Below are 13,363 nucleotides of genomic sequence, written 5' to 3'. Positions count from 1 at the left end.
CTGGGCTGTTGAGCTCTGGGTATGGAGGTGGCAGGAGGGGAGCCATCCTCGCCCACAGTTCCAGTCCCCACGGGCTTCAGCGCTGTCTACTTCCGACCTCCAGGCTAGCCTGGACCCACAGAGTTGGGGTTTGGGCTGCCCCAGGAGTCACCTGACCTTGACTTTGATCAGGTTTGCTGTCCATTAACCACCCCTCTACAGAGTGGAGGGGCCTGATTTAAGTCTGGTTTGTAGTTCTGGAAGGAGCAGAAGACTGGAATTAGGGTGGCAGTCTGAGGTTCGTCTGACATCTCTTGTGCTGACGGAGTAGTGGAGGAGGGACTTCCTGAAGACCTCTCCCCTAGAGAAGCAGGGTCCCCAGGACCCTGCTCTGATTGGCTGGAAGAGCCTGGGTGGTGAGGCAGTGGAGATCTTGGGGACAAAGTATCAGAGCTGGGTGGGCTGGACCTGAGGTCAGTCACCCCAGGGTGCTTCCCCGGCAGCTCTGGTGCTGTCTTGAGCCCCTTGGGGTCCTGGGTGCTGGCGGTCGGGGCTGGGCTGGCAGCCACTCGTCTGTTGGGCAGAGTTGCCACAGACTCTTCTGTTCGGGAGCCACCTCAGTAGGTGGCTTGAATTATGCACGGTTCGCATGGAACACCGGCTACTGCCCCCCTCGCAGGTGGGCTACGAGAACGCGGGCACCGTGGAGTTCCTGGTGGACAAGTACGGCAAGCACTACTTCATCGAGGTCAACTCCCGCCTGCAGGTGGAGCACACGGTCACGGAGGAGATCACCGAGTAAGCCATGGTGTTGCAGGGGCGGTCCCGGGGGTCCTGACAGGGGGCAGGGGCCAGAGCTCCCTGTTCGCTGGCCCTCCACTTAGGTAGAGAACACGGAGGGGCCTAATGACTTCATTAAAAAGATAGTATATAGGTATTGCATGGCAATCATAAAAATCAACAGAGGGGCAAACAAAAACAATTCAGGGCCGGGTGCCAGTGGCTCACACCTGTAATCCTAGCTACTCAGGAGGCTGAGATCTGAGGATTGCAGTTCAAAGCCAGCCCGGGCAGGAAAGTCCATGAGACTCTTATCTCCAAAAAACCACCAGAAAACCGGAAGTGGCGCTGTGGTTCAAGTGGTAGAGCGCTAGCCTTGAGCTGAAGAGCTGAGGGACAGCGCCCAGGCCCAGAGTTCAGGCCCCACAACCGACAGAAAAAAAATTCAGAACCCACCTGTTAGGGTCAGGATGCCGATGCCAGCTGGGGTTCCATGGAACCCTAAGGCTGTACTGTGAGAAAGGAGCCTACCACCCCTGAAGAAGCCAAGGCTCAGAAAGGTTAAGAGGGTTACCCAAGGGCACACAGTGAAAAGTGGAAAGCCAGTCTCTCTGGTTCTACCTCCAGCTGTGCTGTATTCCCTGCGGCCGCTCAGCCTTTAGGTGTATTTCTTTCCGTTTTTAGGTTGACTTTATACAAATATTTGGATGCAACTGAGATTTTTTTTGTATACAATTTTTATTCCATTTGAAAAATGCTATTTGAAGGCATTCTCCAGTACTTATTCTAAGTACTTTTTTTTTTTTTTTTGGTTAGTCATAGGGCCTGAACTCTGGGCCTGGGCACTGTCCCTCAGCTCTTCAGCTCAAGGCTAGCATTCTACCATTTGAGCTATAGCATCACTTCCAGCTTTTTCTGCTTATATGGTGCTGAGGAATTGAACCCAGGGCCTCATGCATGCAAGGCAAGCGCTCTACCACTGAGCCACCTTCCCAGCTCGCTAAGTATTTTTAATGGCTGTATACTGTTCCACCATTTATATGTGTTATAACTCAGTCACCCCATTTCTTATGAGGCAACTAGGTTGTTCTGGCTTTTGTGGTTCAGGCGTGTGTGTTACCGTTTGTGTACTGGATCTGTGCTACGATCCGGAGAGTCCTGAAGAGAGGCTCGGTCAGCGGAATTACCTGATCAAAGCAGAGGCAGTGTCTTGCCTCAGAGCTTTCTAGATGATTGTACGCTACATTTCTTCTCACACCAGCTTTGAGTTCAGACCTTTAAAAGTCTGCCTGGTCTCTAAGCAATTGAAATGGCTTTCATTGTTTCAAGATTTTGAGCCATTTAAGCATTAAACCTTGGCTTTGGGCCAGCCTACCTCCCTCTCTGTGGAGCATTCTTGATTCCAGTTCCTCCTAAACCCTTGGCCTCACTGACCAGAGATGAGGCCGCTGCCTTTGCCCAGCAGGTACCCAGAAGCCCCCACTCCTCACTTCAGGGTTAGGGTGAGAACGAAAGTGTGTACATCAGCTGGATGCTGGGCCCGGGAGTCTTTCCTAGAGGGTCAGGGACGGAAGGCTTTGCCGGCTCTGGAGCAAGGGCTTCGTGTCTCAGGGTCAGTGGTCAGGTTCCTCCTGGGGCTGAGCCATGTGGAGCCATGGGTGAGCTGCAGCCTCTCTGACCCCCCAGCGCCGCCTCCTCCGGGCGTTATTGTGATCTGTGTGGTCCACAGCGCGTGGGGGAGGTGGCACACAGTCTCCGCCCTGGGTGGTGGCAGGTGACACGGAACATCTGGGAAAATCTGCCAGCACACAGCGTACCACAGCATCACTGATGATCAGCCTAAGACCTTGAGGGCCCTTTTCCGCAGCCGCTCCACTTGGGTTTGGCAGTCAGGCTGAGCTTATAAAACCCTGTGGAAAGCCTTGAACTCTGAAATTTCCCCTGCTGGAGTCAAGGACACAACGGGGACGGGGGAGGGGGGCAGAGTGCCAGCCCCAGCAAGACGCCATCCTGACGGTACCCAGGGAGCAGCCTCCCGCTGCCGTGGCTTCTATTCCGTAGACTGCACCCCTACGCTGTCCCTAGAGAAGCTGTGACCTAGTGTTCTGCAGAGCCCAGGCTGCACCCTGCAGGCTCTGGGGAAGATGGGCTTGCCCACCCAAGGGTGAGAGGGTGGTGGCATCAGCAGGAGGGTGAGGAGCAGGAGGATCTGGGGTCCCTGGCCCTTGCTGCCAGGTTCTGCAGTGTAGATGGAGCCTCTCCAAGAGCCCCAGGGACAGTAGGCCCAGCCTCGGAGCCACGGGTAGGAGAAGCCACCATTGGTGGGAGGAGCCTCTGTGGGCTACGCCGCTGGGGTGAGGCCCCCCTGTGCTCCGCCTCACACCCCCCCCCCCCCGCTTTCTCTGCCTGCAGCGTGGATCTGGTCCATGCTCAGATCCACGTGGCTGAGGGCAGGAGCCTGCCTGACCTGGGGCTGCGGCAGGAGAACATCCGCATCAATGGCTGTGCCATCCAGTGTCGGGTGACCACGGAGGACCCTGCGCGCGGCTTCCAGCCGGACACCGGCCGCATTGAGGTAGGCCGTGCTCTACCCGGGGGTGACGCCCGTCCAGGCTAGTGGGGGATTCTCTCTGCCACCCCAGGGTGGCCAGGGCTGCCAGCACCAAGTCATGCCGGTCCCTGGGCAGCGGCTGCTGGCGGAGGGCCTAGGCCTCAGGCCTGCGTGGAGAGGTGCCCCGGGGCAGTCAGGAGAAACCGCAGGCTGGGACACAGGGAGGCCCAGCACAGCCCAAAGGAGAAAGCATTCTTGATCAGAGACTGGCCTGCGCAAGGCCAAGAGGAAACCAGGAGAAAGTCACCTAAACGGACAGGACAACCTGGAGAAGCAAAGGCTGGGTCCTCAGACATGAAGCCTGGCGTGGCGCTTACGGAACCTACGGCCGCACTATGACTGCTCCGTGGGGGAGCAGGCAAGGCAGGGCCCCGGGGTTGGAGGTAGGGAAGCCCAGCATTGGAGTCTCTGTGGAGCCCAGAGAGCACCCCCTCCCCAGCCTCAACTACACCCATCATGGGGCCCAGAGCCGGCCTCCTGCTTGTCCCCACAGCCCTGTGGAGAATGAGGGAGCTCCACGGGGAGTGGCTGCAGTGATGAGAGCCAGATGGACTTGGGCTGCAGCTTCCTGTCCCGCGGCCCTGCCCGTCTCCCCCCCTCAGCCTCTGACCCCAGCCTGTTCTTGGGCCCTTTGTGTCCTGAGTGTTGGCAGTGCTGCACCAGCCCTTCTGCCCAGCTCCTGCCTACTGGCCTGGGCCGTGAGGACGCAGCCCATCCCAGGGGCTCAGGACTGGTTCCTGAGTCCAGGATGGAAGGCCTGGCCTGGGCCTGGGCCAGAGCTGCAGGTACCAGTAAGAGGCTCATTCTGGACTTCAGAGGCCGTGGAGTTGAGGCTGGGGGTGGGGTCTGAGAGCCATGCAGGCCACCTGCATTTGTTTCTAGAAGGATCAGAGCTGGGGCTGGGAAGGTGGCTCAGTGGTAAAGCGCTTGCCTTGCATGCCTGAAGCCCTGGGTTTGATTCCTCAGCACCACATAAGCAAAAAGAAAAAAGCTGGAAGTGGCACTGTGGCTCAAGTGGTCAAGTGGTAGAGCGCTAGTCTTGAGCTGAAGAACTGAGGGACAGCGATCAGGCCCAGAGTTCAGACCTCACAACCGGACCCCCCCCAAAAAAAAAAAGAAGGATCAGAGCTGATAAGTGGGAGCAGCTCCAGGCTGGAGCCGCCCCATGGCCCCACTCCTCTACCCTCAGCCAGAGGGAGCAGCCCAGGGGCTGGGCTCAGCTGCCAGCTGCGGCCTCTCCAGCTCCAGCTCCAGCTCCAGCTCCAGTCCACCTCCACAGTCGGCTGCTCCAAGCTGCTCGCCACAGAGTATTTTTAGCTGGCAGTTCCTGCTCACAGCTGAGTGTCCACCCTTAAATATTTTATTAAATTCCTCTCTCTCAAGCACAGGCCTGGGCCCCTCAGCGGCAGAAGGTGTGCCTCGGGTGTCCCAAGCCCCTCTCCTTCCTCCCCCTCTTCATCAGGCACCTGATGGTCCCCACCCCTGCCTGGCATGGCCCACCTGTGAGGGTCTGTCCCCAGACACTCCAAGCCTCCGTCTCCCCTTCTCTCCATCTACTCTGTGTGTGTGTGTGTGTGTGTGTGTGTGTGTGTGTGTGTGTGTGTGTGTGTGTGTGTGTGTGTGTGTGTGTGTGTGTGTGATTTCTGCTCCACCTCTGTGTGCTTCAAGGCAGGCCCTGTGATCTGGGTGTACACCTGTCTCCGCTCATGTCAGAGACAGAGCGGTTGTCTTTATTCTCAGTGTTCCCAGCTCCTCGTTGCCCTCCAGGATGGAGGGGAACCTGAGTGGATATTTGAGGCCTTCTCCATTACCCTATACATTAAAACAAAAACAAACAGCCAAGTGTCATGGCACAACCTATCATGCTAGCATTTGAGAGGTTGAGGGGGAGGATCGTGAATTTGCGGCCAGTCTGGACAATATAGCATGCCCATGTCTCCAAACAAAAACAAAAGAGGCCAGGTGCTGGTGACTCATGCCTGTAATCCTAGCTACTCAAGAGGCTGGCATCTGACAATTACAGCAAAGCCAGCCCAGGCAAACACATCTGGGATACTATCTCCAATTAACCAGCAAAAAGCTGAAAGTGGAGGTGGCGCTCAGGTGATACAGTAGAAGTGTGCAGCCCTAAGTTCAAGCCCAAATTACACACACACACACACACACACACACACACACACACACACACACACACACACACACACACACACACACACACACACACACACACACACACACACACACAGAGCCAGGCACCGTGGCTCAGGCCTGCAATTCTGACAGGTGGAGTAGAGAGCATTGTGGCTTGAGATTAGCCTGGGCAAAAACTTAGGGGAACTCTATCTCATAAAACACAATCCGGGTGTAATCCCAGCTACAGAGGAGACAATGGTAGGAGGGTGACAGTCCAAGGAAGGCCCAAGGCAAAGCACAAGACCCTCTCCATCTAAAAAATACAAGCAAAAGGGGCTGGGGTCTCAAGCGGCAGACTACCCAGTACTGCCCCAAAACATCAAAATTCTCCTTTCCCCGCCCAGTTTCCTGCAGTGTCCCCTCGTCAGTCCACTCATTTCCATGTCTGTCCCGGAGCCCTGAGCAAACAGCATTTGCGCTTTAGCTGCCACTCCACAGCTGGGCATTCCAGGCAGCTCCTGAAACAAGTGAATGCCCATGTGTTGGCATCAGCAAGAAGGAAGGGTTGGTCAGGCTGGCTGGAGAGGTGGGTGGGACTCACCTTTTGCCACTGAGGTCAACTTGGAGCTGAGCTAACAGTGCCTCAGCCCCAGGGAGCCCCTCCCTGGCCCCCTCCCTCCCCCTCCCTGGCCCCCTCCCTCCCCCTCCCTGTTCCCCCCCCCCTCTGAAGTCACAGGCAGCAGTGACTGGCAAGGGGCCCTGGATTTGCTGATAGATGTAGAGCAGAACTCAACAGAGTTGGGGTTCCCTGCAGTGACCCTTGAGCCTAGTTCTTAGCACCTAGCGGACCCCGCGGAGGCCACACCTTGGCTGCAGCTGTGACGCAGCTGTGACCCAGCTTCATCTGCACAGGTGTTCCGCAGCGGCGAGGGCATGGGCATCCGGCTGGACAACGCCTCTGCCTTCCAAGGGGCCGTCATCTCCCCCCACTATGACTCCCTGCTGGTCAAAGTCATCGCCCATGGCAAAGACCACCCCACAGCAGCCACCAAGATGAGCAGAGCCCTGGCGGAGTTCCGGGTCCGAGGTGTGAAGGTGAGAGACGGCCGGTGCCCGCCAGTGCCCGCGGGCGATCACATGCTTGCCCAGGGGCTGGTGTGGCTCCTACTGCTCCCCACTGATCCGTGGCTTGCCTCCCCCTGGGCTCAGCCTCAATGGCTCCTTCTAGACACTGCGGGTGCTGCAATCACCTGAGCACCAGTTGGTCAGGACTCGGTATCCCTGAGCGCTGCTGCCACTGCCGCTCAGATGCCCTCATGCCTACCCGGGGCCTCTGGTCTGGAGCTTGTGCTAGGGCACCCATGCCATTCCTCATTCCTCTTGGATCAAAGCCACCTGTGGTGTGCAGGCCTGCTTCTAGAAACTGACCTCACAGATTTAAGTATAGGCCCCAGAGCTTATTTTCAACAAGCTCCCCCAGGAAATTCTTAATCTTAAGAAAATTTATGTTCCCTGACCAAGAGCTCCAGCCCTGGGTTCAGATCCCTCTCCCTGCCCCCACCCCCCAGCTCCCCATCCACGCAGCCAGCTTGGCATTTGCAGAGGGGCAGGCGCTCCAGGGGCAGCAAGGAGCCTGGCTGGGGGGGGCAGTGCTCCAAGGGGGTCCCGGCCTGAGGTGAGGGTCCAGAGTGCTTCTCGTCTCCTTGTTGGGCTCTGTTCGTTCCCAGTGTCTGTAGCTAGAGATGAATGCACAGCCAAGAAATACTGTCCTTTAAAGCCAGCACTGCCCACGGATCTCACGGGCCTGCCTCACAGGGGTTCCTCCCTCCTGCTTTCCCGGGGCCTCTCGCAGGACGCTCTGCCTGCAGCAGAGGCGCCCTGGCCTCTCTGCCCTCCGTCCGGCCCGTTCCAGGCCTGCCTGCTGTCGAGCTGGCTGATGGGGCAGACTGTAGTGCGTCCCCGCAGTGCCCTGACCTGGCCTTCCCCTGTCTGTTTTGCTAACATCCGGGTCCCTGTTTCCCACTCTGTTCCTGCCCTGCTGCCTCCTCGCCACCCTGTCCACCACTCCCGCCTGCTCCTCACCGTCTGCGCCTTGTTTCCATTTTTTATGTGGCATCTCTCTTGGTCCTGTCCAGATGTGCCTGCCACAGGGCAGCAGCGCAGGTACTTGAGAGCTCAGCCTGCACAGAGACCTGCTCCCGCCTACCGCATTTCTACTAAGCACCTGGGTGCTTAGAGCTGTGTCTAAGGGCTCGTACACCAAAGGAAGGCTGGTCGGAGGGCTGGAGGGGCCTGGGATCCCGCAGAGGAAGCAGAGTAGGAGGCCCTGACCTGCTCAAATCTCCAGAGGAAGACTAGAAAGGGAGGAGTGCCCACCCCACTGCGGCCTGCAGAGGTGTGTCCAGGCCAACTTTCCAGAAAAGCCCAGGGCAAAGCCACAGGCGCCTTGGAGGGTCAGGGAGGTGCATCTCACTTGGGCCTGGGGAACAACAGAACCTTCTGGAGGGTCAGTGTGTGCCCAGCCATCCTAGGCCTTCCGGATGGCATTCTGCAAGTCCTCTGGCGCTCCCGCCACAGTGGACAGGACTGTCCCCACAGGCGCCGCGCTCAGGACACAGCTCCCACCAGGACCCTTGGCCCAGAAAGCCGCGCCGTCTCAGGATCCAGAGTGAGGCCTTGCTGCCATTCCTCAGGACCGTGACGCTCTGAGCGCTGCCAGGAGCGTGCTGGTGCCAGCTCCGCGCCTGGGCATCACACGAGAGCACCGGGCCTCTGCACACCTACTGGGAAGGCGTGGCCTCGGCGCTCACACGCAAGGCTGACCAAGCCCAGACGGCGCAGTCCGAAGCCATAGCTACTCTAGGGTCAGAAGTGCTCACCCCAGCACTTGTCCCTTGCCCTGGGCTGTACCCCCAGGAAGGCTGCTAGGGACTGCCGGTGCCAGCCTTGAGCCTGTGCTGGTCTATGTGTCCTACCAACCCCTCCCGGAGGACACCAGAAACCAGCGTGGAGGGGGTGTCCCCAACAATTTTATTATAAATAGAAATGAGACTCCCACTTGGTGGCCGCAGCCTCTGCCTTGGTGGCTCTGAGCACCTGTCGGAGGGACCTGTCCCTGTCCCCCAGTCTGGAGGCCAGAACTGAGGAAAGGGCTTGCTGTCCCACCAAGAACACGGGGAGCCTGAGGTACCGAGGATAAAAACCGGGAGGGGAGCGGGGCGGGCCGCCGCCCTCACCTTCGGCCAGCACAGGACAGCACACCACTCGCTCAGGGCAGCGCGGACCTGCCCCCATCACACCACGCTCTCCTCCAGCCGCTCTGCGCTGCCCCCTAGGCCCCGACACCCCGCCCCCAGCAGCCCCCCATGTACAGAGTGGCTCCGCCGTGCCCAGGCGCCCCCCAGACGCCTGGCGTACCCGTAGCAGCCGCCGCTGTCCCCCAGGTCCAGAGAGCAGCTGCGCTGGGGGCGGGGCGGGGGGCTGCGCGGCGGGTGCGTCTTGGGCGTGGGGCTGGGGCCCCCGTTGGTCTGGGACTGAACGTGGCTCAGCTTGAGTGGGAGGCGGCCGTTTCCAGCTCCCCGGCCCCGAACCAGCAAGGCCACAGTGAAGACCAGTAAGGCAGCCACCAGCACCCCGCCCACAGCCACAGTCAGCGTCCCGCCCAGCACGTGGGCCTGCAGGGCGTGGCACAGGGGTGTGGCGGGTAGTGTGGAGAAGTGGGCGCAGCCCAGCAACCTGGTGGCCGTGAGGTCCGAGGGCCCGGCAGCCGGGGACAGGGCCAGCAGGCAGAGGTCGTAGTCAGCATCCGGCACCAGGTGCTTGAGCAGGAAGTGGTGACTGGAGGCTGGGATGATCCTGAAGACAAGGGCGGGGGTCAGAGCGGAAGGGCGGGGTAGCGCATCCCCTCCCCACGGCTGGGCCTGACAGCACTGCGCCTGCCTGCGGGGCTCCCTCGGGAAGGCAGAGCACCCAAGCCCGGGGCTGGTGTGAGCAGACAGGCTCCGCTGGGGCGGGAGGGGGCATGCGCACAGCCACCTGTGACCGAGAGCAGGGCCGCCCGCCTCCACCTCCCCCTGCAGCGCCGACACCAGGGCAAGTGCCCAGCCGGGGGTGAGCCCAAGGACAGGAGGGCAGAGGACGGGAGGGGGTACGAGCAGGACTTGGGGGCAGGGAGGGCGGCTGGGGGCCACTAGGCAAGAGGGGGTGCAAAGGGCCCATCCTCACCGGTAGATGAGGGTCTCATCTTCACTGCTGTTGTACTGGATTTGGAACATCCACACGGGGTCCGCAGGCCGCCCCGGGCCCCAGCTCACAAGCCCCGAGGTGGCGGTCACCTCTGTCACTTGCACTACAGGCTCCGTCTCCAGAGCCCCCTCGCCCTCGGCAGCAGTTCGAGCAGAGGCAGCGATGTCCGAGGGCCCGGGGCGGCCGCCCTCCGCGCTGCTGTTCCCGCCATGGGGCAGGGCCAGCACCCGGAGCTCCACTTGGGCGGTGGCCTCCCCAGCAGGGTTGGTGGCGATGCAGGTGTAGCCCCCTGCGTCCCCAGCGCTCGTCACCCCGATCTCCAGGGTCCCGTTGGGGAAAGCCCAGGCGCGGGAGGAGTTGCCAACCAGCCGGTCGTCAGGGCCAACCCAGTGCATGGTGGGAGCCGGGTCCCCGAGCGCGCGGCATCGCAGCGTGGCCCGCTGGCCCTCGAGCACCCACAGGCGCTGTGTGTGGCGGGCGATGAGCGGCGGCTCACAGGAGAACTCGCCCTCGGGCACCGCCCAGAAGTAGCGGCCGGCCAGGCTGGGCGGGGAGGCGCAGGTCTCCAGGTCGTCGGGCCGCGCCAGGCGCCGCAGCCACAGCAGCTCGCAGTTGCAGTGCAGCGGATTCCCGCTGAAGCTCAGCACGAGCGGGGCGGGGGAAGCCTCAGCTTCACGTCCGCGCGAGAAGAGCGGGTCCGGGGCCAGTGTGGCCAGGCGGTTAGACGTGAGGTCCAGGCGGGAGAGCTGACCGAGCTGGGCAAAGGCGCCGGGCGGCAGCGCGTCGATGAGGTTGTGGTCCAGGTTGAGGGTGTGCAGGGCAGGCATGGCGCCGATGCCCGCCCAGGGCACCTGCCGGAGGTTGTTGTAGGACAGGTCCAGGTCCTCGAGGCTGTCCAGGAAGTCATCGAAGGCCCCGGGCGCGATGCGGCCCAGCTGGTTACCGCTGAGGATGAGGTGCTGCAGGTTGACGGGGCCCCGCAGGCTGCCGCTGCCCAGCTCCACCAGCCGGTTGCCGTCCAGGTGCAGGGAGCGCAGGCTCTCCAGGTCGCCAAAGGCGCGGGCCCCAATGCGGGTGATGGCATTGCGGGACAGCGTCAGGTCCACCAGCCCGGTCATGTTGCGGAAGTCAGGAGGCCCCAGGGCCTGGATGAAGTTGTCGGCCAGACGCAGCTCCACCGTGCGCCGGTCCACGTTGGGTGGCACAAACAGCAGGCCCCGGTGGGCACAGAGGGTGCTGAGCGACTCCGATAGGTTCTGGCAGACGCAGGGCAGCGGGCAGGCGGCCGCTCCACTGGCCAGCAGCAGCAGCAGGAGCGGAGGGGCCATGGTGGGCGCCCTGCGGGGAAGGGCCGCAGCCCGGGCACAGGTGGGGCTGGCGCAGGTGCCCACTTGTGCCCAGCACAGCCCCAGGAGCCAGTGTCCACAGCCTGGCCTGAGGAATGGTGGGTTCAGAGGCTCGAGGAGGACCCAGGGAGGAAGGCAGGCCGGGGCTGAGGGCCAGGCGGCCCCCCAGAGTTAAGGTCACATTTCCCAGGCAGTTCGGGGGCGGTCCAGACACTGGGCACAAGGTGAGGCGGCGGCAGGCAGGAAGCGGAGGTGGGCCCGGCGCAGGGAGGGTCCCGGAACTTCCTCCGCCTGGCGTCCCCGGGAGGCGCTAGCCCCCTCCCCCCTCCGCGCCATCGCCGCCCCGGCCGCGGAAGGCGCCCCTCCCCCCGCCCGCCATCCCTCCCCGCGTGGACCGCGGCCCCTCCCGGGCAGCCCCGCGCGGGCCCCCGCGGTCCCTCACCTGGTGTCCGTCGCTCAGGGGGCTCGGGCCGGCCTCCCCGCGGGCCCAGCCGGCCCCCGCCGGCTCCGGGGCGCTGTGTGGCGGCGGGGGCGAGGCCTGGGCCGCCTGCCGTGCGCCCTCCGGCCCATGGCGCTCGGGCCCCGCGGCCCTGGCTTTCCGGGTTCCCGGCACCTTTTCCTCCCGCGCGGTTCGCGGTGGCGGCGGCGGCCGCGACAGGCAGGCGGGCGCGCGCCGACGGGCACGCGCGCCGCGGACACGCACGTGGAGGGCGGCGGGGAGGGGCGCGCGGGGATCCACCCGGGCCCGGGGCAGCTCCTGAGGTCACGGGGACACGCGGGCCACTGCGGTGCCCACGGGTGGCGCCCAGTCACGCCCGAGGCCCCGGCCGGCGCGGGCCCAGCGCGCGGCCCCCCGCAGCCGCCGCAGCGCACTCACCCCGGCCCCGGCGCGCGCGCCCCCGGCCGCCCGGGCGCCCCGGCATCCTGCGCCGCTCTGCCCGCCGCGGCTCTGCAGACAGCCAGACAAAGCGCCGGCCCGCGGGCCCCGCCAGCATCTCCCGGAGACGGGCCTTTGTCACATGTCGCCGGGCGCCCTCCCCAACACGCCCACATGTGCCCGCACACCCACACGGCCCCGCACCCACGGGCAGGGCCGGGCGCACACCCGCGCCGCCGCCGGGACCCCCGCGTTTACAGACACACGCTGAAGGTCACCACCGTTCTGCATCGCCGAGTCACGTGGAGGGTCCCCACGGCGCGGGGTCCCGTGGGGGCTGGGGCGGCGCCCCCGGCCGGGCTGCTGCGGGGTGGGGCCGGGAGGGCTCGGCCTGGGACCCGCGGCCGCGCCCCGCCCCGCGCCCCTCCCTCCCCGCCTCCCCGAGGTCCCCGCCCGCTCCGCTGGCCGGGCGCTGGGCGCTCGGAGCCAACCGGCCTCCGCCTCCGGCCCGATTGGTCGGCGCCCGCCGCTTCCCGGCAGGCCGGTGGCGGCACGCGCCCAGCCGTGCGTCCGTGGTCTGGGCCGCCGCGGCCACGCCCGCCCCGCCCCGTCGCCGTCCATGCGCGGGTGGGAAGCGCCGGGGGCCGGGGCCGGGGCGGCGCCGCTGCCACGCGTCGCCCACCCAGTTGGGAAACATGGGGAATAGCATCTCCCACGGCCTCGTTATCCTTGGGCTACCTGGCCCCCCCCCCCGCCTTCCGTCCGCCCTCCAGGCCTGATTCTTGGGGGGCAGGAAGGGGACTGGTGGCCAGGGAAACCGGACGCGGGATTCTGGCCCTTTTGGCCCGGCTGTGCGCCTTCGGGCAAGTTACTGAAGCGCCGCAACCATTTTCGCCTGTGGACCAACGGGCGGGCGGTGGTCGCAGGTGTTCGCGCTCAGGGGAGAGGAGCCCGCGGCCCCCCGCAGATGAAGCCGGGCCGATTTGTAGTGAGAGGTTGAATCCTAGTCCGATCAGCGCTGAGGTGCGGTGAACACGGTTAGGAGTTTCTGCTGGGAGCCGGTGGGCTGCTTCCTGCCCAGAGCGCCCCTGGCAGAGGCCGCAGAGAAAGGATCAAAGGATCCAGAGGGATAATGGGAGGAAAGAGTCAGCCGGCCTCGGAACTCTTCCCTTCCTGCAGTTCTGGGCTCCCTACCTGGCTTGACTGATCGTTTCCCTTCTCCAGGGGCATGTTCGTGTCTAGGCGAAGTATCTGTTTCTTTAGGGAAGGGGTGCAAGGCTTAGGGTAGGTAGAAGGGAGGGCTGGGCCCAATCTATGGGAGGCTGGTAGAGAAGGCACCCTTCCCAGCCCAGGTTTCCAGGTGATAGGCGCCCCCAGGCTCAAGGGGGTGCC

General features: G+C 63.3%; 2 protein-coding genes across 5 annotated transcripts in view; one reads left to right on the top strand and one right to left on the bottom strand.

Annotated features, from left to right (window-relative positions):
* The window catches only part of LOC138818737 (pyruvate carboxylase, mitochondrial), a 113,213-nt gene that overhangs the window by 94,408 nt on the left and 5,442 nt on the right, over positions 1-13,363 (top strand). For all 4 annotated transcript variants that reach the window (XM_070009814.1, XM_070009812.1, XM_070009813.1 and 1 more), the window contains 3 exons: positions 659-777; positions 3,172-3,334; positions 6,416-6,598. In XM_070009814.1, coding sequence (XP_069865915.1) covers positions 659-777; positions 3,172-3,334; positions 6,416-6,598 — 465 coding nt within the window. The remainder of the gene's footprint in view (positions 1-658; positions 778-3,171; positions 3,335-6,415; positions 6,599-13,363) is intronic.
* LOC138818606 (leucine-rich repeat and fibronectin type-III domain-containing protein 4) lies at positions 8,522-12,388 on the bottom strand. The gene is made up of 3 exons (XM_070009566.1): positions 11,537-12,388; positions 9,728-11,086; positions 8,522-9,358 (listed from the first exon to the last, which is right to left on the bottom strand). The coding sequence occupies exons 2-3, from the start codon at positions 11,074-11,076 to the stop codon at positions 8,797-8,799; spliced, it is 1,911 nt and encodes a 636-aa protein (XP_069865667.1). The 5' UTR covers positions 11,077-11,086; positions 11,537-12,388; the 3' UTR covers positions 8,522-8,796.

Source organism: Dipodomys merriami, unplaced genomic scaffold (assembly GCF_024711535.1).
Source record: "Dipodomys merriami isolate MVZ:Mamm:240054 unplaced genomic scaffold, mDipMer1.0.p SCAF_78, whole genome shotgun sequence".
NCBI classification, from domain to species: Eukaryota; Metazoa; Chordata; class Mammalia; order Rodentia; family Heteromyidae; genus Dipodomys; species Dipodomys merriami.
The sequence above is the reverse complement of the archived record's forward strand: the minus strand, read 5'-3'. Positions and strand labels throughout refer to the sequence as shown.

Bases quoted from the DNA above. Each gene is read 5' to 3' on its own strand.
- LOC138818606 (XM_070009566.1), bottom strand. From the start codon at position 11,076: ATGGCCCCTCCGCTCCTGCTGCTGCTGCTGGCCAGTGGAGCGGCCGCC. The intron at 9,359-9,727 runs GTGAGGATGGGC...CCTTGTCTTCAG, and splicing joins GATGAGACCCTCATCTACCG to GATCATCCCAGCCTCCAGTC.